General features: G+C 40.0%; 1 protein-coding gene across 7 annotated transcripts in view; it reads left to right on the forward strand.

Moving 5' to 3' along the window:
• CLCN3 (chloride voltage-gated channel 3) overlaps positions 1-19,221 on the forward strand; it is an 85,698-nt gene that overhangs the window by 24,240 nt on the left and 42,237 nt on the right. The window contains exon 1 of one of the 7 annotated variants that reach the window (XM_057549121.1): positions 11,569-11,769. The exons of 5 other annotated variants lie outside the window; for them this stretch is intronic. In XM_057549121.1, the coding sequence (XP_057405104.1) occupies positions 11,691-11,769 (79 nt within the window). In that variant the 5' untranslated portion in view covers positions 11,569-11,690. Of the gene's footprint in view, positions 1-11,568; positions 11,770-19,221 lie in introns of those variants that run through there. One more of the 7 variants, XM_007192667.2, reaches the window with a different exon arrangement.

Consider the following 19,221-nt stretch of genomic DNA (forward strand, 5'->3'; position numbering starts at 1 on the left):
GTATTGAGAAAAGTTTTGGTTTAACGGGACTCCTGTGAAGCCAGTAGGATGTTCAGTGGAGTGGTAGGAACCGTCCTTCAGCCATGTTGTTACAGCTGTGTTGCACAGGGGCCCAAAGTGGCAGTGTCATCGCCATCCAGGAGGGAGAAGACACAGGATGGGATATACTTGCTGTGTTATGTCCAGCTCCCCGACGGTACTCACTGTCTTCACGTCTGTTTCTCGTTTTTCTTATCTGAAGAATGAAGACAAAATATCAAACCTATTCTACCCACCCAACTCAGATTAGTTTTGAAAACAAAATAGAAGAATATAGTAAAAGAAATGGTGCAAATGTTGCTATTATACCTGAGAGTCCTTTGTGGCAATTTTGGCTTGGGTGCTCAAAGGTTAAACTTACTTATACTTAGTGTAGCCATTAAACAGATTACATCGTGACATTCACATAGATTATCCTGGGTTCACAATAATCTTATATGGTTAACTTCAGGGCTTAGTGATGACTTGGCTTGCCTTGGAGAAATGCTAATTCTAGACCTGGGGCAGGGAAAATACAAGATGAGCCCAGGGTATGTGTAGTACCAGAGGAAGGAAGTGCTCAAAAACAAAAAGATGAAGGCGTGTCAAAGGAACACTGGAACTAACCTGAGAGAGTACCTAGTGACCAAACCTGGAACCATTTGAGCAAAAACCAATAAGATAGAATTGGATTATAACCAAAGTGTAAGATAAATATAAATGAGTACCTATACATGCAAATAAATAAATGGGGGGAAAAAGACAAGTCTCCCATGTAGAATTCCAAATAATTTATGTAGCTATTCCACCCTCATGGAGGAGGAGCTTAATTCCTACCTCCTTCTCCTTTGAGGGTGGGCTAGACTTAGTGACTTACTTCCAAAGAATAGAGGAGGGGAAAATGGTAACTCTGTAGTGGAGAAAGCTGGCGAACACTGTTATAACCGAGTACTGGATGTTCCCACCAGCACTGAGGCCATATGGATGTCACATACCCCCAGTATGCGACGAGAAGGGCACTTGCCTTTGTGATATTCTTTCCAAAGACCCATAACCCCAGTCTAAGCACAAGAGAAACAATAGACAAAGCTAGACTGAGGGTATGTTTTGCAGGACAAGGTCATGAAAAACAAGGAAAGACTGAGAAACTGTCAAGACCAGAGGAGTGGAGGGAGACGCATTGACTAAATGCAATGCAGTGCCCTGGATGGGACCCTGGAATAGAGACAAGACAGTAAAAGAGAAGCTGGTGAGCCAGAGAATGGCATGTCTGGGCTTGACTTAGTGGTAATGTATCAATGTCAGTTTCTTAGCTGAGAAGAATGTGCCCTGGACAAGTAAGATGTTAACAGTCTGGGAAACTGAGTGAGAGGGCTTCGGGACCTCTTTGTACAATCTTTGCAACTTTTTTTTATAAATCTAAAATTAGTCCAAAGTAACGTTTATTGTAAAATATGAGTAGGAAAGAATTAACTTGTAAATAATGAAAGCAAATGTGCTTATTGCAAAAAATGTGAATGAGAAAAGGTAGTAAATATAGATCACTCGTAATCCTACTACCCATGGATAGCTGATTGTTTTGGTATCTTTTTTCTAGACTTAATTCTATGTATATTCCATTCAGCAAATAATTCTTAGCCTCTTTTATGGGCCAGGCACCATGCCAGGAGCTCGGGATAGAGCAGCAAACAAGAATGATGTGAGTCTCTCTCACGGAGTCTGTGCTCTGCTGAGAGTGAGCGAGCGCCATTAAAATAAATGATAATCCCACAAGAACCAGTTACAGTGGTGTTGTGGGAAATGCTGTAAAGAAGCAGTACGGGCGTGAGGACATGTAGGGGGGAACCTAAGATGCACCATTGGAGGCGAGAACTGAAAAATGAGGGGTCGGGCAGGTGAGGGAGGGTGGAGTGGGGGCCCTGAGAGTTCGGGTACAGGTGCAGGTACAGGCGGGGGACCCTCAGGGAGGAAGGCGTTAGGAGCTGGGTGGGGAGGGGCTGAGGCTGAAGAGGTAGTTAAGCGAGGTTGAAATCCTGCATTTTAAGGTTTGGGCACTTTTTCCTAAAGAGTGATGGGGGAATGATATGTTAGTAATTTTAGAAGATTATTTGGCCGCCCTGTGAGCAGGTGGATTGGAAGGGAGCGGGAGCAGGGAAGGAAGTGTGGTCGGTCAAAGGGAGGTGGTGGAGCTCTGACGGGCAGAGGGACAGATGCAGAGCCGACGGGTTCAGTATAGCTTCTGAGGTGAAATCAGGCAGACGTGCTGATTGTTTGGATGTGGTTTGGGGGTGAAAGGAGACTTAAGTGTTCTGTATTCCTAGCGCGTGAAGCTGGTAATGCCATGTATGAGGCGGGACCTTTTTCAGTTAATATTAAAAACATTGCCTCATGTTACAAAAGTTTACCTTAATTTTTAATGGTTGCATAATATTTGAATACATGAATGTATTCTAAATTCCCAGAAAAAATTACTGGGAGGAAGGCATTTATTAACATCTGCTAATGTGTAGTGAATACAGTGGTTTGAAAATGGATGGTAGAATTGTTGCTAAAAACTCTAAATGCTGCTAAGACAGTTGGAGCTCGTCGCTTTCTGTGAATAAGAATAATGAAGTTCTTTGTTTGATGTCAGCTGCAGGTAGAAAACATTAATAAAGTAATCCAAGAGTAATTTTTTAGTGAACTCAGTTTCTTGCATGGAGATTTGTAAGCAGAAACAAATTACTGATAGTGTAAAGTTGTGGTATAGCTCAGAAATCCAAGAAATGTATTCTGAGTTAGGATAATTTAACTTTGCTACAGCTTGTCAGAGGTTACGTTTGTGCATGATGTCATCAGTAGGTGACAAGTTGATTTTAGTTTCATCTGGCATCTACCGATGACATTGGTGGCATGGTTCTAATGAGTGAGGCGTTTGGCTCTAAAGTTGAATTTGGCAACATTAATTCAACCCTTTAAAAAACATGAAATGGTTACATCGTGAATCCTCAGTAAAGGGTTTTTTAGAAATTCTTAAAATCAAGTTAATAAAACACTGCCACTACCATTTAATGGCTATCTGTCAGCAGAAGGTCAAAACTCTTTCAAACAGTCTACTCAGAATTATTTTTAGAAATGAGCAAATAATTCTAGGGTTCATCTGATACTTATTCTAAGCAATGTTCTTAATACATTTGACACCCTTCACATTCTGTTGCCAACTACCTTGTAAACATTTTCTGCACCTGTATTTCCTAACTAATATGTGTGGAGTAGGGGACTTCCCAAATTTGTGTGCTTGGATAAGGGTTAGGTCACACATTTAGGGAGAACTAACCCATACTAAGTTTATGAAGTGCTGTAATTCAAGATGTTACTAATGAACTAGGAAAAAGAACTTGGTATCGTAAAGTGGTGCCTTGATGAAATTAGCCTAAAATACCAATGGAAAGCCAATCAAATACTGGTTGGATATCCTCAGGAAGGTCATTGGAAAGAAGTGAGCTTAGTTTTGATTTTCATATATAGAGCCTGAGGATTTGTACCTCAAATGTCACCTGTAATTATTGTCACTGCTCCACAAAAAGAAATCCATAGAAAGTTAACTAAAATTACTCGGTCAATGAATAATTGTTTGGTACCTGTACTGTACCCCTCTTACCCTAATGTCATGATGTAATGAATTGACTTTGTTCCTGTGCACGTAGAGCATTACTTATGAACTGTTCTCGGGAGAACTGAGAAAACAGTCGGTTAAATCCCATTTTGTGTTGTGTTTCCAGTTAAAAGTTTCAGTTGAAAAAGGCTTCAGGAGTTACGAACTAAGCCTATACAGTCATCAGCTGAAGTAAATACATAAAATCGTAGGGAGTCTGTGGACCTGTTTAACCAGTTCTAAAACACTAACATTTAGAGGAGGTTCTTTGGAAGAATCTGTGCTTAGAACAAATGAAAGTCAGTGTGGATACTTACGAACCTGTTATCTGTAACTGATTGACACTGTAAATAAGATTTGACTAGAGGGGTTTAGGATAGGGAAGAAAAAAAAGAATAATAAATCCACACTAAATGTTAGTAGAATTAGAGATATTTAGAATAAATTTCTAACTTTTCAGACTTTTGAATTGTGAAGTATAACACACGTCAGAAAAATGCGTAAAGCATACTTGTGCAGCTTAATGAATTATTACAAGGCAAGCACCTTTGCAACCCACTCAGGTTAAGAAAATAAAGGATTACTGTACTCCAGAAGCTTGCTGATCACAACCCCTTCCCTTTCCCTAGAGATAAATACTGTTTTCTCTTTGTCTAGTCACTTTTTTCGCTTTACTTTATGGTTTGATCGTCTAAGTATGCATCAATGGGATTATAATTTAGCTTTGCCCTGTTTTTGAAGGTTAAATAAATGGAATCATACAGTAAATATTTTTTTGTTTCTTGCTTTTTAAAAAATATTAATTAATTAATTTATTTTTGGCTGCATTGGGTCTTCGTTGCTGTGCTCGGGCTTTCTCTAGTTGCGGCGAGTGGGGGGGCTACTCTCCGTTGCGGTGCGCGGGCTTTTCATTGTGGTGGCTTCTCTTGTTGCGGAGCACGGGCTCTAGGCGTATGGACTTCAGTAGTTGCGGCACATGGGCTCAGTAGTTGTGGCTCGTAGGCTCTAGAGCGCAGGCTCAGTAGTTGTGGTGTTTGGGCTTAGTTGCTCTGCAGCATGTGGGATCTTCCTGGACCAGGGCTCGAACCCGTGTCCCCTGCATTGGCAGGCAGATTTTTAACCACTGCGCCACCAGGGAAGCCCTGTTTCTTGCTTTTATGCAGCATGATTTTGAAGAATCTTCTTTGCTGCAAGTAGTAGCGTTTGTGATGTTGCTCTAGACTATATCATTCTTTTTTATAAATACACCACAGTGTACCTGCTCATTTTACTACTGATGGATCTTTGAGTTCTTAACAGTTTTTGGTGGGTACAGGCAGTGCTATTTTGAATACTATCCATGTATCCTAGTGGGTATGTGCACAAATTTCATTGGTCTGGGTGTGAACTTGTTGGGTCGTAGGCTATGTTCTCCATGGTGGTGTTCCACTTTACACTCAGGTAAACATGTATGAGAGCTTCCCTGGCTCCACATTCACTGACCACTTGATGATGTCCGACTTTTAAGTTTGTCCATCTGCTGGCTAGGTTATGGATTCTGATTGTGGTTTTAATTTGCATTTCCTTGGTAGCCAAAGAGATTCAGCGTCTTGTCATGCTGATGAGCCATTTGAAAAAAATTTTTGAAGTACCTATTCAAGTCATTTGTTGATTTTTCTATTGGGTGTCTGTCTTAGAGGTATGTAAAAGTTATTTATTTTCTATAAACAAGCTTTTTGTTAAATGTGTTGTAAATATCTTTTATTCTGTGGGTGGTATTTCACTCTCTGTCTTGGTCTGCTTGGGCTGCTATAACAAAAATACCACAGACTGGGTAGCTTCCACAACAGACATTGATTTCTCACAGTTCTAGAGGCCGGGAGTCTAAGATTGAGGCACTGGCTGACTCCGTGTCTGGTGAGAAGGAGCTGCTTCTGGTTCATAGTCTGCCATCTTTTTCTGTGTCCTCTAGGGAGCTCTCTGAGGTTTCTGTTATAAGGGCACTAACCCTATTCACGAGGACTCCACCCTCATGATCCAGTCACCTCCAAATACCACTACACTGGGGATTCAATATATAAAATTTTTAGTTTTCAATATATAAATTTTGGTGGGATACAAACATTCAGTCTATAACATTCTCCTAATGGACAGACTATGAGCAGATGTTCTTAATTGTAATGTGGTCCTGTGTCATAATCTTTTGTGTTATGGCCAATGCTTTTTGTCGTAAGAAAAATTTCCCTACCCTGAGGTCATGAAGGTATTTTTCCGTATTATTTTGTAAGAGCTTTATTTGCCTCTCACATTCAAGTCTGTAACCATCTGAGTGATTTTTGTGGGTATGTATGGATAAAGGTGTATTTAATTTTTTTTTTTTCATGGAGGTAGCCCATGGTACCAATGCTACTTACTAAGAAAACCATTTTCTTACCCACTCTTTTATAGAGCCACCTCTGATATATATCAAGGGTCATATGTAAAGGAGGGTCTATTTCTAGACTCCCTATTCTGTACTGTTGGTTATTTTTCTAGCTTTATGTCAAAAGCACTCTGTTTTAATCACTCTAACTTTATAAACAGTCTCAGTGTCTGGTAAAGCAAGTCCTCTCACCTTATCTTTAAGAGTGTCTTAATTATTCCTGGGCCTTTTCATTTCTATGTAAATTTTAGCTGAGTTTGTCACAGAAACGCCCTAACGTTTAGCTGAGTTTGTCACAGAAACGCCCTAGGGTTTGGGGTTTTGTTCTGTTTTTAAATTGAAGTATAGTTGATTTACAGTATTGTGTTAGTTCCTGTTTGGTTTTTTGATTGGCATTTTATTAAGTCTGTAGATCGGTTTGAATGTTTCAATTCATGAACATGATATACTTCTCCATATATTTGGGTCATTTTAAATGTCTTTAGTCTTCCCTGTTGAGTTTTGTCTTCATTCTTTGTTACACTCATTTCTAAGTAATTTTTTAATGCTATTGCTATTTAATGCTGTTTTTATTTGGAAATTTAATACTTTATATGCTGGTATATTTTGAAATTCAGTTGTTGAATATTGATTTTTGAAAATTCATCAACTTTGTTCAACTCTTACTAATTCTAATGACTTATTTGTGATGTCTTTAAGATATAGTCATATCATTGGCAAGCAGTGGCAATTTTGTTTCTTCCTAATCCTTATAGCTATCCCCTCCCCATCTGCCTTTGCTTGACTGCACTGGCTAGGACCTCTAGTAAACTGTTAAATGGTAATGGTGATTGCAAGTCTTTTTTTAAAGGAATTAAAAAAAAAAAAAAGTAGCGTGCAAATCCTAATCCAAAGAACATTGAGCCAAGTTCTGCATTGGGGTCTGTTTTAACTACTCTTCAGCTCTGGGTTGCTGTTTTTCTATATATATTGCATTATGTATGTCTGAAAGATAATAATTCTTTTAAAGGCTATTACATCTAAAAAATAAATAATTCCTTGTAATCAGTGATCTTGTCTATTTCACATTTCCCCAGTTGTTTCATAAAAAATTGTACATTGAAACTGGTTGATATATCTTTTAAATCTTTAAAAAAATTCTATAGGGCTCCCCTTCCCTTTTTTTTTTTTTTTTTTTTTTTCCTTACTGTGTATTTGTTGAAGAAACGAACAGATCAGGTCATTTGTTTCCCATTTTGAGTTTTCCTGATTGTGTTGCTGAGCTGTCATTTAACATGTTTCTCTGTTTCCTGTATTTCCTGTAAATTGGCAGTTAGATCTAAAGATAAAAAACATTTTTGTTTTTTATTTTTTAAGCACTTCTAATGTTGTAGGTTTCTTGGATCGTGTGGGTTCGGAGGGGCTTGAAGGTTGAACATTACATATAGTTATGTATGTGTTGTTATAGTGCATGGTTACAATCATATAATCATCCCCTGTGCCTCCCTGATTCTCACACCTCCAGAATCCCACATCAGTTTGAGGTTAGAATCGAGGGTGCATTTGGAAGTAGAAATACCTGTCCCTTTTGAAATTCTAAGTGCTTTTTTTTTTTTTTTTTTTTAAAAGGATTTTCTTATTTATTTATTTATTTATTTATTTATTTTTGGCTGTGTTGGGTCTTCGGTTCGTGGGAGGGCTTTCTCCAGTTGCGGCAAGCGGGGGCCACTCTTCATCGCGGTGCGGGGACCGCTCTTCATCGCGGTGCGCGGGCCTTTCTCTATCGCGGCCCCTCCCGTCGCGGGGCACAGGCTCCAGACGCGCAGGCTCAGCAATTGTGGCTCACGGGCCCAGCTGCTCCGCGGCATGTGGGATCTTCCCAGACCAGGGCTCGAACCCGTGTCCCCTGCATTAGCAGGCAGATTCTCAACCACTGCGCCACCAGGGAAGCCCATAAGTGCTTTTTTATGCTGCCACTTCAGTGTTTTGGTTCTTCAGAGGTTCTGTCCGGCGTGTCGACTAAAAAAAAAAAAAAAAAAAAAAAAAGCACAATGTGAGAGTTGTGAGTTCAGTTTTATTTGGGGCAAAATGAGGACTATAGCCCGGGAGACAGCATTTCAGAGAGCTCTGAGAAACTGCTCCAAAGAGTCTGGGGGCAACGTCAGTATAGATGTGATTTTGGTGAAGGGGGAGTACATGCAGTCAATCAAGCACATAGTTTTTGCAGAAGGTTTCTGGTAGTCACAAGGAGCATACGTCACCAAGAAAGATTTTAGTGCTTTTCTAGATACGAGGAGATGCAAGAACTGGGCTCATAAAATCTTCTCCTAAAAATATCTAACTATCTGAAGACCTGTTCTGCCAGTTTCCCCCAGAGCCCAGAGTGCCTGCCTCCTTCCTGCTCTCCACCCTGAACTCCTTTCAGGGGGTGCTGAAGGTCAGCAGCCGCAGCGGCTCATGATTTAACCCTTGTAGAGGTAGATGGCAAGTGCCAATTTGTAGGTGACATGAGCATTCCCCTGCCCTGCCCCACAGCCGTGCCTAGGAATTCTTGAATTTGTCTTCTGCTCTCTTTAACTGTAATTCAGCCTCTTAGTCTGATAATACCTAATCTGTGTCCAAGTCCTCTTCGGTCACACCTTCCAGTTTACCTCTTCCCTTTCTAAAGTGTAATTGGAAAGCACCTCAGCCTGAATAATAATTCTTTTACTTTAGGAGAAAGTGGCAGCCATGGACCCCATAAGCATAAGAAATGTGTTCATTTCTGCAATTTTTTTAAATTTTCAGATTTATCATTACAAAAGTAATCATTTATTTCAAAATTAAATAAGTAATATATTTGTTTAAAACTTTTAAACAATGTAGAACTTTATATAAAGTAAAAACTGAATGTACCATCATCCTCCCCACTTCCACCTCATTCCTTCCTCAGTGATAATTGTTAAGTTTGGTATATCTCATTTTAAACTTAACTCTATACAGATACACGACGTATTATATATACATGCATACATATACAAATGTTTTGTTCTTTAAAAATATTCAAAACTTTTTACTTATGCTACAAAACTTTTACCTATGCAACACTGTCAATGTATTTTATAGGGAAGGTATTCTTCCCCCTCTAGTTAGTGTTAGCTAGCTATCATTTTCATTTTTCCTGTATGACCAAGTTGTAAATCAGGAAAAACAGGTTAAGAGAGTGCCTACAAATTACCAGGAAAACTTGTAGATAGCTTTTCATTTTATAAAAAGGTATGGAAGGGGCTTCCCTGGTGGCGCAGTGGTTGAGAATCTGCCTGCCAATGCAGGGGACACGGGTTCGAGCCCTGGTCTGGGAGGATCCCACATGCCGCGGAGTAACTAGGCCCGTGAGCCACAATTACTGAGCCTGCGCGTCTGGAGCCTGTGCTCCGCTAGAAGAGACGCTGCGATAGTGAGAGGCCCGCGCACCCTGATGAAGAGTGGCCCTTGCTTGCCGCAACTAGAGAAAGCCCTCGTACAGAAACGAAGACCCAACACAGCCATAAATAAATTAAAAAAAAAAAAAGGCATGGAAGGATGTAAGTAGTATAAAAACTAAATTATTTATAAATGCCATATAGCTTATATTTTTAAAAGGTCTTATAATAGTAGAACTTAACACACCAAAGTACCAAAAAGGACCAAATTTATACTTAGTTAATTTAGCAAAGTTAGCTCTTTGTTTAAAAGTTCGCTTTCCTTGTTTAAAAAAATCATTTCGGGGGGTTGGGGGCTCGGACGGGACAGGGTCGTGCCAGGGCTGGGTGGGGGGACGGGGTGGGGGGAGGGTGGAGTTGCTGGGCTCTGACGCCTTTCTCCATGCAGAAAAAAGAAAAAAAAAATCATTTCCAAGAAAATTGGAGGGCTTCCCTGGTGGCGCAGTGGTTAAGAATCTGCCTGCCAATGCAGGGGACACGGGTTCGAGCCCTGGTCTGGGAAGATCCCACATGCCGCGGAGCAACCAAGCCCGTGCGCCGCAACTACTGAGCCTGCGCGTCTGGAGCCTGTGCTCCGCAACAAGAGGGGCCGCGATAGTGAGAGGCCCGCGCACCGCGATGAAGAGTGACCCCCGCTTGCCGCAACTAGAGAAAGCCCTCGCACAGAAACGAAGACCCAACACAGCCAAAAAATAAATAAATAAATTTATTAAAAAAAAAAAAATCCTTTAAAAAAAAAAAAAGAAAATTGGAAAAATACAGAAAATAGAAAGAGAAAGCCACCCATGGTCATTTCATAAATGTTAATAGCCAGAATCAGAATTAGATGGAATAGTCCTATGGCAGTGACTAGTCTATATTCCTTTCCCAGAACCTTTTTTCCCAAATCCCAGGTGGGATTTTATAAGAAGGTATGTCTTTCTGAGGTTCAAACTTTTTGAAATATAAAAACTTTATTTAATCTAATTTTTAAAAAGTTCCCAAATAACTAAGATGTACTAGACGAATAGAATTTCTCTTTACTGCCATCTGAGTCCTCTCTTTCCTTCTCTTGCCCCCAATTCTCATATAAAATCATTGAATTGGAGTAGACTTTAGGGTTGGCATTCAGTACTTAGGAAAACAAATTTTACAAAGCCTCTGAGTCCTGTGGAACTGCTTCTAATGAATAGCACATTTTTGATTAGTGGCATCGCCCCGCCATAGCTATTTCAGAAGGAGACTCTCCTAGTCTAATCACCTGAGAGGCAGCTGTAAAAGTTTGAACTCAGCTTAAATGAGCATCAGCTTTTTTTTTTCTTTTGGTTGGAATGAAGTTTGAAACAAAAAGTTCCTTTATTTCTGAATTTCATAAAATATCTAGCAAAGAGACAGAGTGCACTTTGAGACATATTTCACTAAAAGCCTTTTTATTTTATTTATTTATTTTTTAGCACAACAAAAATCTTTGTGAGGTAGGAAAAGAAGTCAGGAGAGGAAATCTCCCACCTAGTACATCTCTTTTTGCATAGTTTCACAACTAGCTAAATTATTTACTTAAGATGTTAAGTTTCTTTCTCCTCAAACCTGGAATGTCTTACTAGCCAGTTCCTTGAAGGAAGGAAATAAGAGGCTGCTGAGGGGATTAGTACCGATCCAGTTACTGAAATTTTGAATCCACAGTATAAGTCCGCATTAGTACATTTTAGATAATTAGGAATAAGCTTTTAAACCCAAGTTTCTTGAAGCCTTTGGTATCTTCTAGGTCTTTATGATTCACGTGACGTTACTACCTACAAATTAGTATGTTTTTACTGTAAAATCATACGGCCTTATTAGAGTGTCGCTCGCATTTATCTCCATTAGGAATGAAAAGGTTCATGCGTTGTGGACACGCGGAATTTCCGTTCACAGCTCTGTGTCGGAAACCGAGAAGTACGGTTTCTGTCGCCGTCCTGTGGTTGCCCCCTTGCTGTGTAAGCTGTTTGGTCTGTCACCCCCGGGCTTAGTCACCGTCACACGTAGCAGGGCCTGCTTGATGGGGAGGCGAGCCCGTCGCTCTGGCAACCGTGGCACCTTGGTGACGTCAGCCCGCGGGGCTGCGCGCGCCGACCGGTCGGGCATGGCGGCTGCCCAGCCTGCTGCAGCGGGGCTGCGGGGCGCGCGCGGGCGGTGAGCTCGCGAGCTTTCCCTCCGCGTCTTCCTGCGGGCCTCGGCCATGGACGCCGCCTCCGACCCCTACCTGCCCTACGACGGGGGAGGAGACTGCATCCCCCTGCGGGAGTTGCACAGGCGAGGTAATGCGGGCGGGCGGGCGGCGGGGCTGCTCCCGGGCCGCGGGTGTCGAGGGCCTTGGAGGGTCCTGGTCCGGCTGTTCCCTGCGTGCGCATCGCGGCCGCCGTCACATCGCGCCCCGGTCCTGCCGGGTGGCGCGGGCAGTGGCGCTTGTCCACCTTAATTCACACCGCGAAATCCAGTGTGTGTCCCGGTGCCATTGGATTTCAGCTGCTGCCGGTTACCGTGGAGCCCCTGCACCCTAACGTCAATTCCTAGGAGAAGCTCTACCTGCCTTTTAGAACACTTTCAAATGGCAGTAGAGAGGAACACTGTTTTATATGAATGTTTTTATTTAGCATGCATTCAGCTGATTAACTACATTGTCTTCCACAGGTATCTGGTAAAAATTTATATGATAAAAAGATATAGGATCATTTTTACACATCAGAAAAAATAAGAGTCAGTAGTTTGTAAAAGCCAGAAAAGCGCCCAGCATTCATGTAAGTCCTTCGGCAGGCACTGCCAGAACTGATTACATGTTAATTAAACTGCCCTTTTTTCATTTTTCTTAAACTTATTATTCTGAAGATAGACTGGCAGTTCTAGAAAAAAAAACTGAACCTCAAGAAAAATCTCTTAGCTAGATGACTTCATGTATGAGCCACATTAGTTTGAATTTCCTGCATGATATTATGAACTCATTTTGTAAGTAAGGAAGTCATGATTTTCCTGAGCATATTTAGCCTCTTATTTAAAATATAGTTTGTATTCTGATAACACCTTTCTTTAGTATTAAGTTCCATTAGGATGAAAAAATGGTAATATATTTAACAAATACTTAATGGTTGACTTGTGTCTTCTAGACTATTTTAGGCTCTGAACAGTTGTAACATTATATATCCCATAGTATTCTGTTGTTAGTAAAAGCGTGCTCTTCAGATTTTGAGAAAAACTATATGAAGATCATGTTATATATTGTGCTTTCTCTTAGTTACCTTTTTAGTAAAATGTACATATATATGTATATATAAATTATTTTAGAACATTTGGGGAAATACCTAAAGCATAAAGAAGAAAATTAAATTTTCTCATAATCTTAGCACCTAGAATTGTTGGGTTTGTTTGTTTTTCCAGTTCTAGTGTGTTCCTATGCTTTCCTTTTTTTCTGTGTTCCCATCATGCCTTTTCTGGTAGGGATTTCTTTAAACAGGAAGCAACATGAATGAATGGTGACTGTTCAGATGTCACAGTATTTGCTAATCAGTAATTAAGCTGTTTTCTTTGAGCTGTTTCAACCTCCGTTTGTTGATTTATAACAAACCAGAAGACCTGGGGTTGGGAAATATAAATTCCCAGTGTTAGCCATGGCAATCTTTGACATGACTTGGCGTATGGACCCCACCTCTGTATAAGGTGTGCAAGTAATAAGAAGTAAGCCAAAGCTTATGTGCGAGTAGGCATGGTTCATGGTACGATTATTACTAAACTAGAAGCTTTTGGCTTCTATTATATTTTCACAAATAGTCCTTTAGGAACCTTGCTTAAGGTCTAAGTCAGTCTCACTCTTGGCAGCTCAGACAGGTTCCTTATCCCTTGAAAAGACCTTCCTCAGCCAACCTAAGGCGTTTTGTTTGAGAGTAACACTGTGTCTTTGTAGTATAGGTCAGTTGGTTATTAGCTTCACTTGACCGTTCTGTAGCATCCTAGCATCTCTGGGTAAGAGGTTATTTGTGTTCCATAATTTATGACCTTTTCTGTCCATGAGTCAAAACAAAGGAACTGGAGATGTGGAGACAAGCAGTTAACATGAATCAAGAAAAAGAATCAGCTTCCCTGTAAGGACAAAATTACAATGACTAGAAATATCTCTTGGGACTGGGAAAGAGCGAAGAGGCAGATAACCCAAGTATAAAATTGTAAAGGATATCAGTGAAGGAAACGTAGACTGTTTACTGAATCCCTGAGTGCTAGAGTTAGCAATTACCTTTGTGGAATAAATTAGATTTAATGCTCCTTGTCCAGGCAAGATGGTAAATATGACAGTTCCCACTTAAGGGAATAATACAGAGACTGGAAATGTATGTAGATTAAAAATAGAATTAGGGCTTCCCTGGTGGCGCAATGGTTAGGAATCTGCCTGCCAATGCAGGGGACACGGGTTCGAGCCCTGGTCCGGGAAGATCCCACATGCCATGGAGCAACTAAGCCCGTGCGCCACAACTACTGAGCCTGCGCTGTAGAGCCCGTGAGCCACAACTACTGAAGCCCGCACGCCTAGAGCCCGTGCTCCACAACAAGAGAAGCCACCGCAACGAGAATCCCGCACACCGCAACGAAGAGCAGCCTCTGCTCGCCGCAATTAGAGAAAGCCTGCACGCAGCAGCGGAGACCCAGTACAGCCATAAATAAATAAATAAAATAAGTAAATTTATTTAAAAAAAATAGAATTAGTTAATATATTGTTGATGGATTAGAAATTAGAAATTAATATGACATTTTAGAAATAGTTATCTTTGGGGGTAAATTTCCTATCAGACACTATTAAGTTCTTTCATAAAATGTCTCTTCCATTTTCATGGGGGGGGGGGAGAAAAACTTTTGGTTTATTTCGATTGTTAGTTTTATACTCTGACTTTTTTCCTTATTTGTTCATGAAGTTTAGGTAGTTTGGAGGTTGAATTCTTTTTTATTCTGACAGGCCCTTATAGTGGATTTGATCTTTGGGACTTCTGGCATTTTTTGAATGTTGTTTCATTTGAGGCTTGTGTTGAGCTGTCTTGTGCGTATAAGGCACTCTCAGGTGCTGTGGAGAACTGGTGGGAGTAGTAATGGTGATGTTAATAAAAGCTGATACCTACACACTGTTCTAATAAGTGCTTTACGTGTGTCAGTTCATTGACATGTAACAAATCATTTTAATCCCTGTCACAGGCTGTGAAGTAGGAACGGTTATAATCCCCATTTCCCTGTTGACAAAACTGAGGTAAAGAAATGTTCAAGAAAAGTCAGGATTCAGTGCAGATGATGAGACTCATAGTCTGATCGTGGAGACATACTGCTTTGCACTGTTTGTGTCCCTGTGATAACTTGGCATGTGCAGTCTGGTAGGAGCGTAAGAAGGCTGCCCAGGTTTACAGACAAACAAACAAAACCCCAAGGAAGCTAATTTCTCGTGAATGGTACAGACTGCATGTTTTGTGAGTCTGTTTTTGGGGGGCGGGGGGGTGGAGACCAGTCTTCTTTTGACAAGTGTTATCAAAGTCGGCCGAGTTTCCACGTCCACAGGGGATTTGATACGCGTTCCTGGTGGGGAGGATAGGCTAGTAAGTGCTCTGATGGGACCAAGTGCCTAGTATGTTGTTCCCTGATTAGTTTTGTTGTGTCACTGGGTCAGCTGAAGGGGTCCTATAGGAAGGTAGAAGAGTGCCAGATCCCAGAGGAACTTGAATGCTAGACTAATACTGGTCTTAAACCACAAGAGGTGTGGCTTTCCTTCTGAAATAAAGTTTGAGGGTTTTTTTTTTTTTTTTTCAATTTATTATTATTTTTTTTTTTGCTGTGCCGAGCGGCTTGCGGGATCTTAGTTCTCTGACCAGGGAATGAACCCAGGCCCAGAGCAGTGAAAGCGCTGAGTCCTAACCACTGGACCACCAGGGAATTCCCAAAGTTTGTTTTGTTTCGTTTTTTAAAGTTTCTACCTGAAATCATTTCTTGACATCCATTAGCTCAGACATATATTTAAGTAAAGCTTTTTTCTTCCTATTATAATAGATGAATTTGTTCATTTTTATTCCCTCCTGAAAGTATCAGTAGTTAGCATTTTTTGCACGTTATTTGAAAATCCAGGTGTTAGATTCTTATTGCCATAGGGGCATTCTGTAGATTCTTTGTAAAATGATTTTAGGATTCAAGTCCTTATTGTACTTCTCTTACCTTTAATCTTCTAGCCAACTAGAAAATTAAATCTCTTCTTACAAATTAATTCATCTGATGTCAAAAAGTCTTTGTATTCTAAAATAATAGTATAAAACAAAGCCTGTCTTTAGATTTATTTTGCCCACAGTATATGAATTTAAAATCTTCAAGTAAATGTGTTTCTTATTACTATCTCTAGCTCTATTTTCTAAAATTAGCTGACACTTTTAGTATGATTAATTTTATACCATCTCATGGCTTGTTGTAAGTTAAAAATGCTTTGTGTTTCAAGATATCAAAACGTGAGCAGGTCTCTTGCCACGTACATTAGGTTTGTGATTTTGGCTGTTTTCCCAGCATTGAGGGCTCTGTTTCGTGCTGACATGAGGCCCCAGGAGACTGGTGGCTTAAATTGTATTTTAAAGTTTTGTTTTTGTTTTTTAATAAACAGATGTTTAATTCGTAGTTTTTTGGTAGTCCTTTACAACCTTAACTAGGTCAAAGATGGGTTTGCTTTAGTTTGTCAATTTATTCCCTCTGCCATTTAAGAGAGCAAATTCCATGAATCTTTTTATTCATGTAATCTACAAATCATCTTATGTGCAGAGATAATAAGTGAACATGGAACTTGTTTCCAGTTATACAGATGTCTTAATACCCAGTTTATCATCCCTACCTACGAATGTGGCTTTTTATTTTGGGGTGTCAATAGAACAGAGAAGGAAACAGTGAATTGGGTAATTTAGCATTGCTACTTACTGGTCGTGTATCTTCTGTCAACTTCTTTGCCATTTGGTTTTAATTTCCAATTGCCGTTTAAATAGGTGGCAGTTAAGTATGACTGTGAATGGCAGAACAAATTTAAAGAGCAAATACTTTATTTATCATATTAATTTATTCAGCACATGTCCCGTTGACCACTTCCTAAGTACCAGCACTGTGCTGTTACACTTTTAATCTTTCATTTGGAAATCTGCTGACATTCTGGGACTTCCACTATCAACTTACAACACTCACTTTCCCCTCCCTCACCAGGGTGACCATTTCTTATCAGTAGGGTCACAGAGGGAGGAGAAAATCCACTGGGGACTAGACTTCCTGCTCTTAATACACAGATGAAACTGGGCTGTTGGGGAAATATGCAGAATTTTAGATTTCTGCCTGCCTTATTCCATAATTTAAAATAAAAGCATATATGTTTTATATGTGTGTGATAGGACAGTAATCTGCCTATGAGCTTAAATGGCAGGGATCACTGCTCTCAGATCTTTTGAGATTGACCCCAGCGGTAATAAGCAATAGTCTTAGTAAACAAATATATACCTACTTTTACATGTAGAACTATTATTTGGATATTCCCCTTTGAGAAAAGACTTAGACTGCGGAAGAAGTGTGATGGTGAAATTTACTAATAAATTAGTTCACTCTAAGGTGTAACAATTAAGTACTATTTTTTTGTAGCTCAGTTCAGCAAATATATATTGAGGACTAGTGGGTGGGAATATAAAGGTTTTTATTTGTGGGAAAGCAGATAATTTCATTAATGTCTGTATTTCTCTAGTTCAGTGTTTGTCAAATTACAAGTTTCAGCCTGTTGGGTTGTGACCAATATTTAAAAAAAGAAAAAAAGAGGAAGGAAGGAAACAGAAAGTAAAAATACCAGAATATATGCCAAATAGTAAATATGCTAAACTTTGGTTTTACTTAGGTGCATATCTGTATACTGTGTCAGTGAGAAATATTTCTTGCTGTGGGCCACCGTTAAAAAAAGTTTGAAAACCAGTTTCTAAGTAAACCCCTGGAGGGGCAGTTGGCTCTGCTTCCTGTGCCTAAGATGACTTTGGGACAACCTGAGGATGAGAATGGGATGTGTAATTGTCACTGACCTCTGCTGAAGCACAGGGATGTGAGTGCTGGTACCAAAGCAGTGCCAGTGACAACTTGTGCAGCAGACTTGTGGTCTGGGGCCAAAGGCAGAGAGGGCTGGTGATGGTGAAGGGTTGGGTTGTATTAATTGTATGAGCGCTCAGTGCATGTGCGTAGGTGTTTTGGGAGAAGGCAGCATCAACAGTCTTAACCTACTCGCAGAGCAACAAGCAAACAAACCGTGAAGCTATTTTTAGGCAGTACTCATAGTGGTAAGAAATGCCTTTGGAATCGAACTACTTGAGTTTGAATCCATGTTCCACTACTTACTATGTGGCCCTGGGCATATCTCTTAACTCTCTGTGCCTGCCTTTTCTAATTTGTGAAATGGAGATCGTAATACCTATCTCCTGGGGTGGTTGTGAGGATTAAATGAGCTAATATATGTAAAGTGCTGAGAACAATGTCTAGCACACAGTAAGCACTCAATACATGTTCTTTTATCGTTAGTATTACACACAATGTCTGGCCTCTAGGTGGGAACGATTATCTTAATTCTGATGTAGTCTCGTTTATCTGTTTTTTCTTTTGGCACCTGTGCTTTGGTGTTTTATCTGCAAAACCATTGCCTCACCCAAGGTCACAAGGATTTACTCCTCTGTTTCCTTTTAAGAGTTTAATAATTTTAGCCCTTACATTTGGGTCTGTGATCCATTTTGAGTTAAGTTTCATGTATGGTGTGAGGTAGGTAGGGTCCAACTTCATTCTTTTACATATAGCTAGCCCATTGTCCCAGCATCGTTTGTTGAAGAGACTATTCTTTTCCCATTGATGAAAATATTTCTTTAAATAATAATATAACCAGAAAACTACTAGAGCTCATTAAAGAATTCGGTAAAGTTGCAGGATGTAAAATTAATATGCAGAAATCTGTTGCATTTCTATACACTAACAACAAAAGATCAGAAAGAGAAATTAAAGAAACAGTCCCATTTACCATCGCATCAAAAAGAATAAAATACCTAGGAATAAACTTATCTAGGGAAGCAAAAGACCTGTGCTCTGAAAACTGTAAGAGGCTGGTGAAAAAAACTGAAGACAACATAAACAGATGGAAAAATACACCATGTTCTTGGATTGGAAGAATCAATATTGTCAAAATGACTATACTACCCAAGGCAATCTATAGATTCAGTGCAATCCCTATCGAATTACCAATGGTAAAATTTGTATGGAAGTACAGAAGACCCCCGAATAGCCAAAGCAATCTTTAGAAAGAAAAATGGAGCTGGAGGGATCAGGCTCCCTGACTTCAGACCATACTACAAAGCTACAGTAATCAAAACAGTATGGTCCTGGTACAAAAACAGACATATAGATCAATGGAACAGGATGGAAAGCCCAGAAATAAATCCATGCACTTATGGTCAATTAATCAACAACAAAGGAGGCAAGAATATACAGTGGAGAAAAGACAGTCTCTTCAATAAGTGGTGCTGGGAAAACTGGACAGCTACATGTAAAAAAATGAAATTAGAACATTCTGTAACACCATACACAAAAGTAAACTAAAAATGGATTAAAGACCTAAATGTAAGACCAGATACTCTAAAACTTCTAGAGGAAAACATAGGCAGAACACTCTGACATACATCATAACAGTATCTTTTTGGATCCATCTCCTAGAGCAA

This window comes from Balaenoptera acutorostrata, chromosome 6 (genome assembly GCF_949987535.1).
Source record: "Balaenoptera acutorostrata chromosome 6, mBalAcu1.1, whole genome shotgun sequence".
In the NCBI taxonomy this organism is placed as follows: Eukaryota; Metazoa; Chordata; class Mammalia; order Artiodactyla; family Balaenopteridae; genus Balaenoptera; species Balaenoptera acutorostrata.